We start from the raw sequence: 16132 nt of genomic DNA on the forward strand, positions 1-16132 counted from the left end.
CATACAAAACGTGTCTTGACCAATGAATCAGTATTTAGGTGTTTAGATTTACAGTCAAGTCCACCACAGTACTCAGAGACAAGAATATTCTGGAACTACAGTATGTGATACTCTAAATTTTCACATTAAATATGCTTATTTTATGGTGCCACCTAGAAGCCTTGCTTACTTTCAGGGCCCCATGTATCATTGGGGAAGTTACAGGTTTAGGAGTAGGCATGAGCTGTGCCCTGAAGAGCTTACAAGGGATGCTTTACAAAGAGCCCTTCCTTTCAACAGTGTTCTAAGGTAGGTAATTATTGCTGTCTCCATTCTACAGGTGGGAAAAGCAAGGTTCACTGTTTGATTTGCCCAAAGCTTTGCAGAATTCCTGATGCCAGGCATGAACTCATATTGCTGCTCACTCTCACAGCAGTTTCTCAAGAGAGCAAAGTGCTGCTCAGTGTCGATGTCCTGTACTGTGTCTGGGGCGGACAGGGGTCCTACAAAATTTGTGTGTTCATTAAGAGGGGAGAAAAGCCCTACTTGGGCTTGCCCAGCTTGCCTATGTCAGAGCAGGGATAAGTGTTTTTAAACAAAAAACCAAACCAAACCAAAATGAAAAATTGTCTCGAGTAACTTTGTACTTCTTTTTTGGTCTGGCCTCAATTGCTTTTATGTTTTCTTTTTTTTTTTTTTAATTACTCTTATTATTCTTATTATGATTACAGTTCCTTTTTTATTGATTTTGATTTCTTTCATTTATGAAACATGCATGAACCAACAATGTGACTCTAGGAGGTTATTGCTGAGTTGTGCTGATGTCGATTTCATACTGTGATATTTTTTCTCTATTTACCTAGAGATCAGTATTTCAATATATAACGATGTGCATGTTTTCCCCCCTTCTCCCGCTGCATGCAGGGATTCGGGTTCGTAACTTTCGAGAATAGTGCTGATGCAGACAGGGCCAGGGAGAAATTACACGGCACCGTGGTAGAGGGCCGTAAAATCGAGGTGCATGTCTTCAGTAATTCAATTTCTTCTTTATATTTATTCTTTTGATTTCTTTTTGTGTCTTGCCTCACTTATTTCACATTTGGATCCCAGTCTTGTGTGTGCGTGTGTGTTTGTGTCTGTGTCCTTCACCTTCCTGCACTGAAATGTATAGAAGTTTACACCCTTTACAGAATATTTTTATTGTTGTTTTGAGTAATTTTTTCCTTTTCTTTCTTCTTTTATTAAGTTTTATTCCCACCCACTTCAAGTTTTTGCCCTTCTGCTGTCTTGATTTTTCCTTTGCTTCAGTTTGTGAGGCTCCGATTTCCTGTTACCAGGCCTGAACAAAACTAACTGAAAGAGTACTGTCCAACTTCTAACTGTATCCAAAAAAGAAAGCAGGGGGCCAGCCAGTATCCTCTCTTTCCTCTGAGGCCAGTTCTCCTCCATTCAAGTGTGAGATGATGCCTGTGGGAGGGGTGGGGACATGTGGGGCAGCAGCCCCAAGTGGGCTGTGCTATATACACTGCTGGTTTCTTGATCTGCCCATGGTCAAGAACAGGTTTGGTGAAAGCAAATCCTAAAAGTTTGCTAGCTCTCACCGCCAGGGAGGGAAGGGTTAATGTTGGCTGGCCATCATGGCCATATGTTGGGCATGTCTGGTGTTGACCAGTTTGGTGTTCCACTTTGTTGAAGGCTAACTGGCATCATCCCTCTCTCCTTCTTTCTTTTAAAAAAACACAAACCAAAAAGTACAAATATTGAAACAAAAAAGCCGCCGTTTTTGAGTAAGATGTCTGCATATTTTGCCTTTTTTTTTTTCCTGTTTTGTTTTGTTTTTTTTATTTCCCTTTCCGATGGTTTAGCGTTTAGGGCCCTTCACTTGACTCACTCTTTCCATGGTAACTATACACAATGCTGGCGATGGTACGAGTTGGCGGTAAGTGAAATGAAAGTGCTAGAGAAGAAGCTTTTTCTTTTTTTTTGTTTTAAATTTTTCTTAAAATTACAAAAAAAAATTAAGAAAGAAAAAATCCATCTGCCATCTCACATTAACACTACGAAATGTGATTTGACTTGTTGTCCCCACCCACCTCCTTCCCCTTCTCCCCCTTTTATTTTCAATGCTGTTGAGTAATGCCGCCTGGACTTTGGATGTACATATTGTTTTGTAGCAGTCTGAGCTGTTTGATTACTGACTTCATGGTGATTTCCCCTTGCACATCTTACTCAGAGTTACTGAACTCCAGTTTGGCTGGTTTTTATTAATGCACCCATATCCTCTTCTCTCTCTCCTGCCCCTTCTTTCTGCTGCTCTTTCTATCTGAGACCTGTTTGTAGCTGTTATTGTTTTTCTCTCTTTTTCTTTTTGCCCCCTCCCCAGTTTATTTCCTTACTAAGTTAAATGCAGCTGTTGGTCTCTTTGCTGACTGGTGGTTTCTGATTGGTTCTGGCAATTTTTCCTTTAAGTGCTTGTGTTGCACTTTGCTGTAGCAGCTGATTTCAGGCACTTGCTCCATCTAATGATTGTCTGTGAGACCCTATCCCCTCACTCCTCCCCTCCCGACCCTCTGAATCAATTGTGGTGTGTTTTTTTTTTTTTCTTTCTTTTTCTTATCTGTGTGTGTTTAACTGCATGCTCTCAGTCTCATCATTGTTGTTTCCCATTCTTTCTTTTTTAAATGTGTAATGTTTCTATTGTTTTGGGTCTGAAACAAGAGTAAAATGTAGCTCTGGACTCCCCACCCTGTGTACGCCCACCATCCATACATCTCAAGGGCCTGAGGCAGCTTCTATTTTTGTATCCATTTTTTTTCTTCTTCACCCTGGCCTCCATTCCCATTTGGCATGTGTTTTGATAAATTATTGATGGTCCATAAAGACTTCACCCTCCTTGCAAGAGCTTTGAGGCTGACACGGGGCTGCAGTAACTTGGCTTCCAAACTAGTCCATCTTTTCTTTATCAGCACCATCTCTGCAGTAACACCCCACTTGCTTGAGCAGTCAAACCGCTTGGAACTGTGCAGAGCTCTGTAAAGAGGGTGGAGGGTACAGTAATCCCAGAAATGATCCAGGTCTGCTGCTATTTATTGTTTTTGTCCCATGAGATTTGTGACAAGGAAAAAATAATCTGGAAGAAGATCTGAAAATGGTGGGTGTAAATCAGTGAATGTAGATCATCTAAACAGTTGGTGATGTTCCAGAGATTTCCTCAAGCCTTGGGAGTTCAAATCTAATGCTGAGGGACTCCAGGCTACCTTTTTCTACCCAAGTGTCCTGGCAGTGACCTGCTGGGCCCCAATTCCAGCGGTGAGCTTGAAAAACAAGTCAGCTTGTGCATCACCTGGTTCAATTCCCCTGCCCTGGGCTGCAGAAATTATTCCTGCCTCTCTAAGAGAACCTGGACAAAGCATCTAGGGTTTTGCCCTTTTGATCACTGAGCTGTAAATAATCCCGTGCCTAGGGATGGCAGGGTGGTGGAGTATCTGCACTTTACTCTCGTTGGCCTTTTGTTTAATGCATAATTTTAAAATGCCACGTTTAGCTGTAACTTTTATAATTAAATGGCAACTGTTAAAAGTAATTTAAAGATTGCATTCATATAAAATTAGCTGTTTAATTTTTTTTTGCTCAGAGAAGTATAGTGTGTATGTGTGCGTGTGTGGTATCTGAGAGTTTTTCACCATTTTTCCTAACGATCTCTGCTTCCTTCCCTCTCCTCCCCCTCCCCTTTCTTACTCTTAGGTTAACAATGCCACTGCGAGAGTGATGACCAATAAGAAGATGGTCACACCTTATGCAAATGGTAAGAGAGACTGTTTGTACTAGTGATGAGCTGAAACTTTTGAAGAAAGACAAAAGGGAAAAGTCATGACCTCTCCTCAGGACCAAAAGGAACCAATAAAACCTCACAAACTCTAATTTGTATCATTATACCATTCAATATAACCCAAAAGTGTTTGTGGAGGAATACCATTTTCCAGATGGAGAAGTGGGGACAGAGAGAAGTAGGGACATGCCCTATGTGGCTAAGATGGGTGAAGGTGCCAAGGACCAGTGAGTTGCCTGCCCTACTACTGCAAGCTGGTTCTGTATGGTGGGATGTGCAGTACTCCTGTGTCTCACTGCCATCACGTAGATACCTAAATATGAATGCAGAAACATAACTTGAGATGCTTAATCTAAGTAATTAACTTAATAACTTAAGATAGCTCAGTTTAGGTTCTATCTGTGAAAGTACAGCTGTCCCCAAGCAACTAGCAAAACAGAGCCTCTGCACTGCTTGTTTGCTTGCTTTTTGTTTCAGACTGCCTGTGTTCAGTGAATTTTCCAGGGAACTAAACAGAGAAAGACCAAGTTGTTTGGATAGTGAGGAATCCTGTTTCATTGGAATATCTTGGTGGTTCTCTGTGAAGTCATTTTATTTCATAGACATATATAGCATAAAAAGTCATTCTCCCAGAAGAACTGAATGCTGCTTTGATAAAGATTTTGAATCCGAGTCTTTGCCCTGAAACGAGCAGCAAAGTTCTTTCTGGTGTGCAGAAAATGTTCCCAAACAGTTTCATCAAGGCAGGAAGCTGCATATAGGTAGTAGCTGGTGTGACAATCTGTTTTGATTACAAACTAAGACTCCAAACTCAGAAGATAGAATTTTTTTTATCTTGCTCTGCTGCTGACTTACTGAATGGTCCATTGCAAGTAGATTTTACCTTGGGTACAGAGCTGGGGAAACAGTGCCAAGCAAAGGGCTTGGGATTCTGGGTCTCTCAGTACCTGGGAGGAACTAGGAGATTTTGTAGCAAAAGGCAGTGCATCCATGGTATATTGTCCTGGAAACAAGGGCATAAATGTCATGCATGCGGCTGTTTGGTAACGAAACTTGGCTTACTTATGAAAGTGATAACGTACAAGAATATTTTGTTTTTGCAGCCAGCAGTTTAAAGCCAGCTTTAAAGCTATGCAAAGAAATTTAGCATTAGACCAGGCTTAAGGCATACTGGCAAGTATGGTTGTACAACTGTTATTAAATTTAAGAGTTGACAGTCCTCTTGTTGCCACCACTAGAGTATTTTGCCATCAAGGTGAACAGTGCAGCAGCAGTGTGCCTGTACTTGCAGAAGGAGCCTGCACTGCATCTGTCACTGATACTCTGCCAGCAGGTGAAGGGGTGGTGTTGATGGGCTGCAGTTCACAGAGTTGTTCATATGGTTTCTAGAGTGGTTAGAGGTGTTAAAAGTTCAGCAAGTGCACCAGGGCTCCAAGACAGAGGAAGCGTATAGATTTATTTAAATGAAAATGCCTCTGTGATTGCTAGCTGAACAGCTGAGATCTTTCCTGAAAGGAATGCTTTGTGGAAGCCAACCCAGATCCCATTGTTAGCTTTATATCTCTTTTCTCCCCCATTAGAGAGATGAAGGGGGAAAAGACAGGTTTCTAGATATGACTGGAAATATGTACCAACTCATACCCATACTTCTTCCCTATTCTCTTGTAGGTTTTATCTTGATGATTTGCAGTTCTTGCCAATTATCCAGATTATATTGAAATAATTTCTTTGTGAAGGCTTTCACCTGAAAAGCAGCATAAAGAAGGAGAGAAATACTAAAATAACAGTGAGGAGAAAGTGTGAGATGAATAGAATGATTTGGTTTTATGAACTATAGTTGCATAATGCAGTTAATGAAGAAATTCAGACACTGTTGCTTTTTAGCAGATCTCTAGCAGCCAAAACAGAAGAGCATTTTGAGAATTCAAGGCTATAATTTGACTTGCCTGAGATGACAGTCTGGGCCGGTGGCTTTAGAGAGGGCTTGTATCTGCAGTGTTCCCTGTGAAAGTAGGGAGAAGCTAGCAGCAAGGCTCCTGCAGGGAATGCCAGGTCACACGGTACTCATGGCAAATATGCATATAAGGTAGTTGGCATTCCCACAGCAGCGCCTCTGCCTGCTGTGGATCAGCTGATGTTTCGCTGTTCCCTCCAATACAGCGACCTGGACCTAGAGCTTGACATTAGGGAAGGGCAGTTGGCCTCCATCTACACCAAGGGGGATTGAGGCGAAGCAGAAATTGGAAAGAGCTGTGCATGTGAATCTGGGGCGCATGCAAGAGACCATTCCCCCTACCCACGCTGCCCGTTCCTTCTCTTGGTGTAGATTTTGGCATTCACTGCAGTCTTTGTTGTTTCAGGTTGGAAGTTGAGTCCTGTGGTTGGAGCGGTGTACGGCCCTGAGTTATATGCAGGTAGAGCTTAAGTAGACACTTCCACTTCTGCCATTTAACTGCAGTGGTGTTTGTTTATGTTCTTAATCTGCTGTTTTTTATAACCTTTTTACGGTTTTGTTTTTTATTCTTTTTTAAATTAAATTAGCATCCAGCTTTCAAGCAGATGTCTCGCTGGGCAATGATGCCGCAGTGCCCCTGTCAGGAAGGGGGGGTATTAACACTTACATTCCTTTAATCAGTAAGTAGCCAGCCCCCGATGGCCCCTGTAATGTTACTGTGCTTGAGTTAATGATGACCTGTTACCCTTCTTCTCTCCAGTCTGTATAATATATACTTGAAAGGATGGGTCTTGCTGGGAATGAGTTTACCTTGAACCAAAGTATAGTGTGCAGTTGCTGTAACTTGTTCATCTGCAGTGTCTTGCTGTACTGCTGAATGGGTCCTTCTGAATGACAAGGAGGCTGCAGAACAAGGGGAGGGTGTGTGTGAGGAATAGGCCATTCCCTTGCTCCCCTCCCTGTATTGAAATTAAAGAAACCAAACAGACAAATCCCTAAAGTACATATTATACAAGCTGCTGAACCACAGGTCTGCAGGGCCCCTAGTGGCATGCACCTGGATGCATGCTGGGTTGGGTTTGTGCCCAGGGACTCACTCCCTCTTAGTATCTGTTTATGATGTGTTTGCAGATGCCTCTGAGGTTTTACAAAGTTTCATCACGAGCCAGTTTACTTCAGTTTAAAGCATAATAATAGAGGCATCGCTATATGTGGTGCCAGTTATTGGTCACACTTGTTAAATGAAGGTGGGCTCTCAGTAAACTGGCACTTTATGGGAAATTGCTGCTGCTGTTATATGGGCTATCTTGTCTTTCAGGCTTTAAAATGAACATACAGAGGATTGGGTGGCAAAGAGTGGGAGGGGAAAGGAGGGAAGAGACTGATGTAAGTTGGTTGACTTTAAGGGCCTCTTGACGAATTATTTTAAAGAGCCTCTGCAGTTTTGGAAGAACTGCGTGCTGTATTGATAGTAACTCCCCATGCTTCTCGGACTCTAACCAGACTGCATGGCAGTGTCAAAAGGTGGGGGGATTTGAGCCCTGTTGGGGTGGGTAAGGCATGCCAAAACATTAACCTCTTGCATGCCAAACCTCTCTGCAACCCTTCTTCCCCCAAAGGCCATGGTGTAGCAGGAAGTATGTATGGGATGCTTGCTGGGTTATAAGCATGTCCTTCTGCAGGACTGATGCCAAATGTCCCACCGCTGTGGAGCTGTTGTGTCACTTTGTTTGAAGCAGGTGATTGTTCTCTGGGGCAGAGCTTGTATCCTTTTCACCTTCCACCTTGTCTATCTTCACAGTTCCAGGCTTCCCCTATCCAACAGCAGCCACCACAGCCGCCGCATTTCGGGGCGCCCATCTGAGGGGCCGAGGAAGGACAGTGTATGGGGCAGTGCGGGCAGTACCCCCCACAGCCATCCCTGCCTACCCAGGGTAAGCACTGGTCACAAGAGCAGAGTGCTCTGCACAACCATGTCAAATAGCTAATCGGTTAACAAAAAACCCTAAAATTGTCTGGATGGTGAGAGTCAAGGTCTTGCTAGTGCCAGAGCATTCTGCACATGATGGCATCCAGTGGGGGCAAATCTAAATTTTTCTGTGTTAAGTTCTTGACTGAAACAATTTTCAGTACTTGCAGCAGCTTAAAGTGCTGATGAGTTCCTTCTCATAATTTCTCAATTTGTCTGTATATGGTATTTGTCATCCATTGACCCAATATGTTATAGTGCTGCTGAGAAGGACACAAAGAGAAGATCTAAAATTCCTGAAAAGGTTCTGCTCTTTGTACCCCATTTGTGTTTCCATATTCAGGAATGAGGAATATTATCCATTATCTTCATGCCTCACCATCTGGCAGTAGGACACAGAAGAGCCAGTTACCCACAATGGATTTGCTTTCTTTGTTGGAGACAGTTTAAAAAGGTTTAAAACAAAGATTAATCAAGTCCATTAATTTAAAGCTGGGAGCGTTTGGGATGTAGAGAGAACGATAATGCAATGAAGCAATGACACATGTGTAGCCTTAGCATTCTTTGTCCTCAGATTTTCACTAGTAATGCAGTGCAAAAAATGTTGTTACAAAGGAGTATTTTGCTGTTTAAAAGTAGAGGGAACTAGGTCAGTATGTGAATTTTGTTTTGGGTTTTTGTTGGTTTGTTTAAATGTAGTGGAATGACAGAAAAATCAGGAAATCCCTTCCAAACTGTCTTTTTTGTTTGTTTGTTTTATTTCTGATTTTGCGGATGCTTTAATTATATTATCTCGAGTTCTACTTGCCATATTTTCCAGGCAATGTTCTCAGAAAGAACAGGAGTAGAAATGAATCCTCCAACACTGAGATGTGGGCTGACCCTTCTTTTCCTTTACATTAGGCCCAAAAGAGAAGAAAAAAAAAATCATAAATCTTTTCTTAAGAAGGAAAGTGGAATCCATACACATCAGTGCAGGGAGCTGGCCTGATATATGCTGGATAAGCTCACAATAGCTTCTGTTGCAGATGAAGTGATGAGAGCTACTGTGACCCTTTTAGAGTCTAGTCTGATTTAAAGTGGAGCTCCAGGAAGCAAGCTGCAGTGCTCATGTATCTGCCTAGCTTTGCTCTTTGGCAATTTTGGCAAAGTTTGTATTTAATTCACCAGAAGACTTTAAGTGAAACCTCTTGTCTAAACATTGGTCTTCTGAACAGAGTGTTTCTTCTGGGTTTTCAAATTCACTTTTTTGCCACCACTCCTAGTTTACATTCTCTATCCTCTCACCATAGCCTCTGACCTGTAACTTGTCTGTCTATTGCTCTAAAAATGGCCCAGTCCAATTTTACTGGGGAGTGCTCCACAGTGAAACAAAGCAGCAAAGCTGAGCTAAGTGCTACCGTCCAGCAGAATATGAAATATTTGCACCAGGGAGGGGGAACGTGCTTTTCATCCCTGGGAGTAACAGCCTTGAGCATTCCTAGCCAGAGGCTGTCATGAGTGGGGCACTGGGAAGGCCTTGTCTTTGATGTAAATCCAGCCTGAGTCCCATGTAAAAGGTTTATTTTCATTTGAAATATGGGCCAGGCTCCAATGATTAGCCCTTCCAAATACTGTCTCATGTCTGTGTTTACTGATATTAAACTGAATTTTTCTGACCCTGCTGCAGTATCCCATGTCTTCATGGGCAGCATACTACCTGGTAAACATTTCCAGGGCACCAGTAAGCAAGGCAGATTCACAGAGGCACAGAACTGTTCCTAGTGCCAAGCACTGGGATGTAATTAACTACTACTGGTGTTTTTTGTCATCATAGTCTGAATCTCTGCAAGATACTTTGTAGAACAAATTTGATTCCTAGTGGAATAATACAAAATATGCTATTCAATTCCATGTTGCAGTAACCTGTAGGACAGCCACCACTCCGTGTGGGCACTGTTGACCTCCATGGGGTCAGGGACAGGCACACGTTCCTGACATCTTGTCCTCCACCGTTTACTTTCTTCCTGGCCAGTGGAAAGATGACACCATAAGATCAGTCAGCAACATGAAGGCATAGTGAGTAATGTGGAAGAAGACAGTAAAGCTGCAGGTTAACTCAAACCTGATAGAAGGAATTGGTTTTCCCAAACCTTAGTGGTGTTTAAGTTACAAAACTTAATGGTATCACTGCATTTGAGAGCTTAGCAGAATTTAAAAAAATACAGAATGTAGATTAATAAAAGCTTGTTGGTATTGCCATACTGGATCAGACCTGAGCACCATCCAGGTTAGAGTAAGTTTTGACAGTGTCAAATGCTAAACCAGAGGAAGGTGCAAGAAATCATAGTTCTTAATAGTTTTAATATTTATTTCAAGAACTCAAGATTTGCTAATGCATATGTGGAATGCCCATACTTATGCATGGCCATGGTTGTTTATCCAGAGAAGGGTTTTGATACCTCAGAAAACAACTGCTTAGACTATTGTAGGTGAGTTAGATAGTCACCTAAACCTGACTTTGAGCACTAATGCAACCTCTAGTTTTAACTGAGGTGCCACTTGGTAGAAATAAGGAGACATTATAACCTCTGATACAAAGCACAAGTAAAAACTGTACTGGAATATTGCCCTCATTTGTAGCAGCCATGCTTTTTAAATGAGAATGCTAGCAAATAACACTTCAAACCAAAAGCTGTAAGAATTTAGACAGTCTGAAAAAAACTCACCTACTGTAAACTCTCAAAGTTAAATAAACTTGATACATTTTATTTCTGAAACTATAGGTTAGTCATTGACTTGTGCATGATCATTAAGTACCTATATGCGGAATAGACTTTCCATAGTAAAGAATAATTTAATCTAGGAATGTAAATATATATGAGATTCACTCATTTGAAGCCGTAGTAGATAAAAGACTAGATACATGGCAGCAGAGAGCTTTGAGGGTTTGAAGTGGTTTTTTTCATTCCTTTTCCAACACAGTCAGCTGTTGGTGCACCTAAATGATATGCTGGCTACTTTACAAAACCAGCTTGTTTCTTTTTCCCTTGGATGTGTTCTAGCACAGCTAGTAGGCTTTTTACAGATTGCACCAAGATTTGACTGGCTGCCAGACTGTTTTATACTTCTGGTCAAGCTACATAACCAGAATGTGGTTCTCAGATGAAGGAATTCTCTGGTTTTGTTAGCATTAAGAATCACAAATATGGATATTCTACCATATAAATAAACCTTGCTAAATTTCAGCCCTTGAAGTTGATGTCAGGCAAATCCTAACAAAAGCAGAGATGGAGGATTCACATGTGTGTTTGGGTGTTTGGATCCAGGTAGTCTTACTCTTACCTGTTATTAGTAGTCATTGCAGTTTTCTCTGGAGAGCTGAGGCTAGCATCTCTTGATGATAGAAATAGTGGCCTGATCCAATGTGGTAATGCTTATGTTCATCCAACTGATTGTGTTTGGAATAACTGTTAAAACTGCTAACCTGTTCATAAACCAAGTCACTTCCTCTGTCGTGCGTTTGCCTTTCCTGCAGGAGCAGGTGGAGTATCACTGCTAAAACACTCCTGATCCTAGATAGAGAACCCAGCAATGTAAGTCACTGCCCCAGGAGCCAAACTCTTTGTTATGTGGTTGTAAAAATTTAGCTTCAACAGACATGATCTTATGGCCTGCTTCTCCCTGCTGAAGTGGCTCCCCTCTTCCTCTAACAAGGGTCTCTATCTTCATACCTGCTCCCAGCGCTCTTGGAGACTACAGTAACTTTGTCCATTGGGAATGGAGTGTACTTTTCCTGGGGAAGGCAGCAAGACTAAATTATTCAAGCAGTAGCTAACACTGCAAGATTTTTTTTTTGTTTTATTTTTTTAGTAATAGCATGCAGAATTTTGGCAAGATCTGCTGGGCTTTTTTTTGTGTGTGTGCCTTACAATAGGTGGGTGTCTGAGGATGGCAGGCTCTTGGCAGCATTTCACATTCCATCTGATGAGTAAAAAATCATAGTCAAAAGAATAGCTAGTGTTCCATACCTTCTTTTTCCTTAATGCTATGGGTAAGTCATGCACATCAGATCCATGAACATCACAGATGGTGGGGTTAATGTTTTTTAAAGCCTTGAGTGAGTTTGTGTGGAGCTCTTCCGAGGACAAAGCTGGAGGAAATTCCTCAGTATATGAAGCACACGCTGAACTCAAATGGGTGGGGGGCATCCCCTCTCTTCCTTCCTCATCCTTCCCCAACCCCTGTCCCCAGAGTGAGCTGTGTAGTCTTATGCTAGTGAATGCTCTGGTAAGAGCAGCTATTTGGGAACCCCAGGCTCTGTTTAACAGTTTTTGTGCTTGAAGTTCTGAGAGAAACAAAACTATGGCTTAAAGCAGAAAAAGCACCATCCCATGGAAACCCTTCCAGTTGCTCCTCTCTGCTATGGAATAAGTCATTACTACCAGGGACTCCCACTGCACCTTTCAATTTTCAGATCTTGGACAAGTCACCTAACCTTTTTAGCTCATTATCTCTGCTTGTGAAAGCAATGCATTGTGGGTATTTTTGGTTTTTTCTTTTCAATTACATTTCTCTGTGTTTACTTTGATCAGAATTGATTGACTTGTTTTCCTGAGGTGTTGCATCGGTTCTTTAAGATGCTGAATAATAATACTTTGCATGCTTGTGTGATCAGCCAAATCTTATCGCATGTCTAATGTGCAGGGTAAAAGCAGGTGATGTATGGATGTCAGAAACAAAAGTCATGCAGCCCTGTGAAGCCTGAAAAATGTAATCAGGCACAAGTCTCTGAACCACACTTCCTGACGTAGGTGACTCCAGCCCCTGTGGGATGCCTTCTGTGAAGGGCTCCTCAATTTCACAAGCCCACTTCATGAAGCCAATGTTTCCATGTGTTTTAGGGGGTAACTAAAGTCATTCCAGGAGAATAACCAGAGTGGAGGTTTCTAAACCCTTGTGTCTCTCTTCAGGATGTCAGATCTTTTTGAGTCAATATTTACTGTACAAGATGGTGGTTCCCCTCCGTCTCTCCTTTGCATACTGTCTCCCCCTCTGCCCACCCCTTCCCCCTTTGCATGCCATGGAAGGTGACTTGGAGCCATGCGTGCGCACACACGTTCTCTCGCTGATTTGCTCCTGCCAAAAGCCCAGGTTGTGGATTCATACATCACCTGCCTGTGTAAAACGCATGTGCATGCTGCCGTCCTCAATAACCGGAATGTGTTTTCTGTTCTTTTGTTTTTTGTTTGTTTTTTTTTGTTTTGTTTTGTTTGTTTGTTTTTTTTTTTTTGTTTTTGTGTGGATTTTCTGCAGTGTGGTTTACCAGGACGGATTTTACGGTGCTGACCTCTATGTAAGTACACACACCGGAGCCTTCTTTGTCCCCAACCCCTGACAAGCCAGCCTTTTTTTGTTTTGTTTTCTTTTTCTTTTGGTTTGTTCGTTTGGTTTGGTTTTTTAAATATCATTTACTTTAATTTTCTTCTTCCTTGTGGATATATATATTTATATATTTAGGAATGCAAGCATGCTTCTCTGTCACTGCGCTTGCCCCTGGGTGCAAGACCTAAGCCTTTGGGTTTCCTGATCATTGCCAGGGTCAGTTTATTGGGTGTCCTGTCCCCCACATGCATACTGGTACTAATCAACCTGAGAGATGATTAGCAAATTAAAATTTCTCTCAACACTTCTCTCATTTACATAATTTGGATATAAAAATAACAGGACTGGTTTAGCCTCAGACCTTCCCTTTCCTTCTCCCCCTCTTCCCTCCCCTTTCTCTTCCCTCTTGGGGCCCTTTTGGGTTTGATATGTGTAGCCCACACTACACTGAACAAGTTGTATGTTTAAAAATGTTCATGTGCCACTGGGATGTGGAGAGTATCCCTTTGGGGAAGACTACTGGGACTGATTAAAAATGGAAGCTGAGATGCTAGAGTGAAAACTGACATCTCATTTTGCTGGTAGGAATGGCACCTAAATAGGCTAGGTTCTCTCACCTCTGCAGGGAATTGTAAAGTACAAATATGTGGAGATGTTTGGTTACAAGAGTCAGCAGCCTCCTCCTGTTTGGGAATTAGCTGTTATACCACGGGAGACTTTGTCCTGTCATTGTCTTTGTCCTACCCAGTCAGTCTGTACTGCAAATCTCCAGGGAGTCTGTGTGTACATAGGTGGGATGTGGATGGAGGTATTTGAACTGTCCAGTGAGAAAAGTGCTTTCCTCTCCAAGGGAGAGCTGTTGCAGAGCAGGAATATGGTAGGAACTTGCTTTTCAAAGCCAAAATGTTCAGTTGCCACTGCAACTCATAGCCTGCCTGGCTTTATCAGAGTTCCCAGTCATGGCATTGTAGGTCATAGCTATCTGAAGCTGGGAAGTTTTGTATAGTTTGGATAGTGGCACAATTGTCAGCACGAATTTCACAGTCCTGCTCCTTTGAAGGTGCTATTCCTGACATATATAAAGAGGACCCTGGGGTTAGACTCAGGATGATGGATGGAACTAGCTTTTGGATTTTGTTGGCTTATATGCAGGATCAAGTTCTGGACAGGTGCTTTTTCCAGCCCAGGTACAGCTGTTGGAAGATGTGCTCTCTGAGATAGAGAGAACTGCATGCATTTCTTCACTCTTCCGTATACTGTTGTGCGTGCAGTCCTTTAAAGATTGATCTGCCTAGTCAAGTGTTTCTTTATAAAGCTGTGTCAAGGACTACAGACGGTTCTGTGTTTTCCTGCCTCACTCCTGAAACACTACCTTTACAGACACTGACTTTGCTATGTCACGTAACCAAGAAAATGAGTGGTGCTTAGTGCCTCTCCCACAGAGTGTGGCATATAAAAGGCTGCCATGTTGAAAGGGTAGTCTGGCCAGGGTTACTCCCTGGTTTTGAGAAAGCTCCTCCAGAGCTTTTGTTGCGGAGGATAGGCTTATATAACATGTAAGGACAGAAACTTCAGCAGTGAAGAACACCTGGAACCACTTGGTGCTGCAGAGTAGTACCACCAGCGTAACACAAAGCCAAACCTCCCAGGTCAGGTTAGAACCATTAGGTGGATTTCTAATGACTTCGCTGTTGGTGGCAGTGGTGTCACTGTCAGAAAGCAGGATGATGGAAGAGAGGACTGCATCAAAGTAGATGGTGGTGCTTTTTCCTGTGTTATTGCTGGCCAGAGCCCTCCAATGGAGCTCAGGAAAAAGTTATCATTATCCAAACTTGAAGTTGCCCTTCCAAACAATTTGCTTGGCACAGGTGGAATGACTTCAGTGTCCCTGTGTCTCACTGGTTTGTGCTTTTCACTGCAGTGCTTCCATCCCTCTGGTTGCTGTAATAGGTATGGCAGAGGATACTTCAGTTAGGACTGGGGGGAAGTTAAATTGAGGTTCTCTTAAGACTTCTGAGTCCATAGGGTCGCGGAAAGGAGCTGAGCTGGCAGGGAGCGGCTAGTGGTAGGTGAGATGAAAGGGAAGTGTCCCAAGTTTGGGCTGCTTTTTCTGCATATATGCTATGCACCGATTTCTCATTTTCCTCCTCCTCCTTTTCCTCACTCCTTTTTTCTTTCCTGGGGCAACCATCCTGCTAGCCATTTCTTCTGTGAAGAAGGCATTCCATCTGTTGTTGGATGCGTCCCACTCTGGCAAGACACCTGAATTGATAAAACAACCTGCCCCAGGATGCAGAGGGCTTCATTTCGGATCATAAGAAAGGTTATCTTTCTTCTACAATGGGGTCAATCTGGGTGGTGGGGGGGAAACCCAAACAAACCCACCTGTGCGAAGACTGCTCCTGCCTGTGAAAAGCGTGCTTGCATCCACTGGAAAGAAAAGGCTGGTGAGCCCCACTGTGGGCTGTTTGTATGATTGTTTCTTTCCACAGCTGTGTTTTTTTGAACTGCTCTTCCTGTGTTCTGTTATAGAATAGTCTTACAGGAACCAATCATTAGCGCTAAAATACCTCAGGTAGGAGTGCCAGTGTGACCTGCCAACCAATCAGATTGTGGATTGCAGTGGAAAAAACTGAATTATACTAACCATTCCAGCACCACATTAGAGATGGGAACAGAGGCTTTTTTAGAGCAGCGCAGACTCACGTGTGAGCCAAGCCCCCGCTGTAGCAGGGTGGCATGTGTCCAGATTTCATACCAAGTGGCATTTCACTCAAAAAAAACAAAACAAAACAACCAAAAACCAACCAAAAACTAAAAACCAACAAAACTTTAATTCAGTGGAAAGGTTAACAAGGTCATGCTTGTCCCATTACCATGTAGAAGCACCTGCTGCAATGGACACCGTTGTCCTGTCACCTCTTCTAATTCATTCATGCTCATTCCTGGTGCACGTATGCCACCCTTCTAATACAGAAATACCAGAAGCGGTTCTAGCCCTTTCTGCTTCTTAACTTCTGTTGTATGGAACTATGGG

At 42.6% G+C, this 16132-nt stretch overlaps 1 protein-coding gene across 9 annotated transcripts in view; it reads left to right on the plus strand.

The window, feature by feature from the left end:
* The window catches only part of RBFOX2 (RNA binding fox-1 homolog 2), a 171059-nt gene that overhangs the window by 141821 nt on the left and 13106 nt on the right, over positions 1–16132 (plus strand). For 2 of the 9 annotated variants that reach the window (XM_053977393.1, XM_053977400.1), the window contains 6 exons: positions 904–996; positions 3724–3784; positions 6169–6222; positions 6350–6442; positions 7564–7696; positions 13027–13066. In XM_053977393.1, the coding sequence (XP_053833368.1) occupies positions 904–996; positions 3724–3784; positions 6169–6222; positions 6350–6442; positions 7564–7696; positions 13027–13066 (474 nt within the window). Of the gene's footprint in view, positions 1–903; positions 997–3723; positions 3785–6168; positions 6223–6349; positions 6443–7563; positions 7697–9632; positions 9750–11248; positions 11307–13026; positions 13067–15294; positions 15354–15627; positions 15671–16132 lie in introns of those variants that run through there. The other 7 variants (XR_008437083.1, XM_053977397.1, XM_053977398.1 and 4 more) reach the window with 7 other exon arrangements.

Source organism: Vidua macroura, chromosome 5 (assembly GCF_024509145.1).
Source record: "Vidua macroura isolate BioBank_ID:100142 chromosome 5, ASM2450914v1, whole genome shotgun sequence".
NCBI lineage: Eukaryota > Metazoa > Chordata > Aves > Passeriformes > Viduidae > Vidua > Vidua macroura.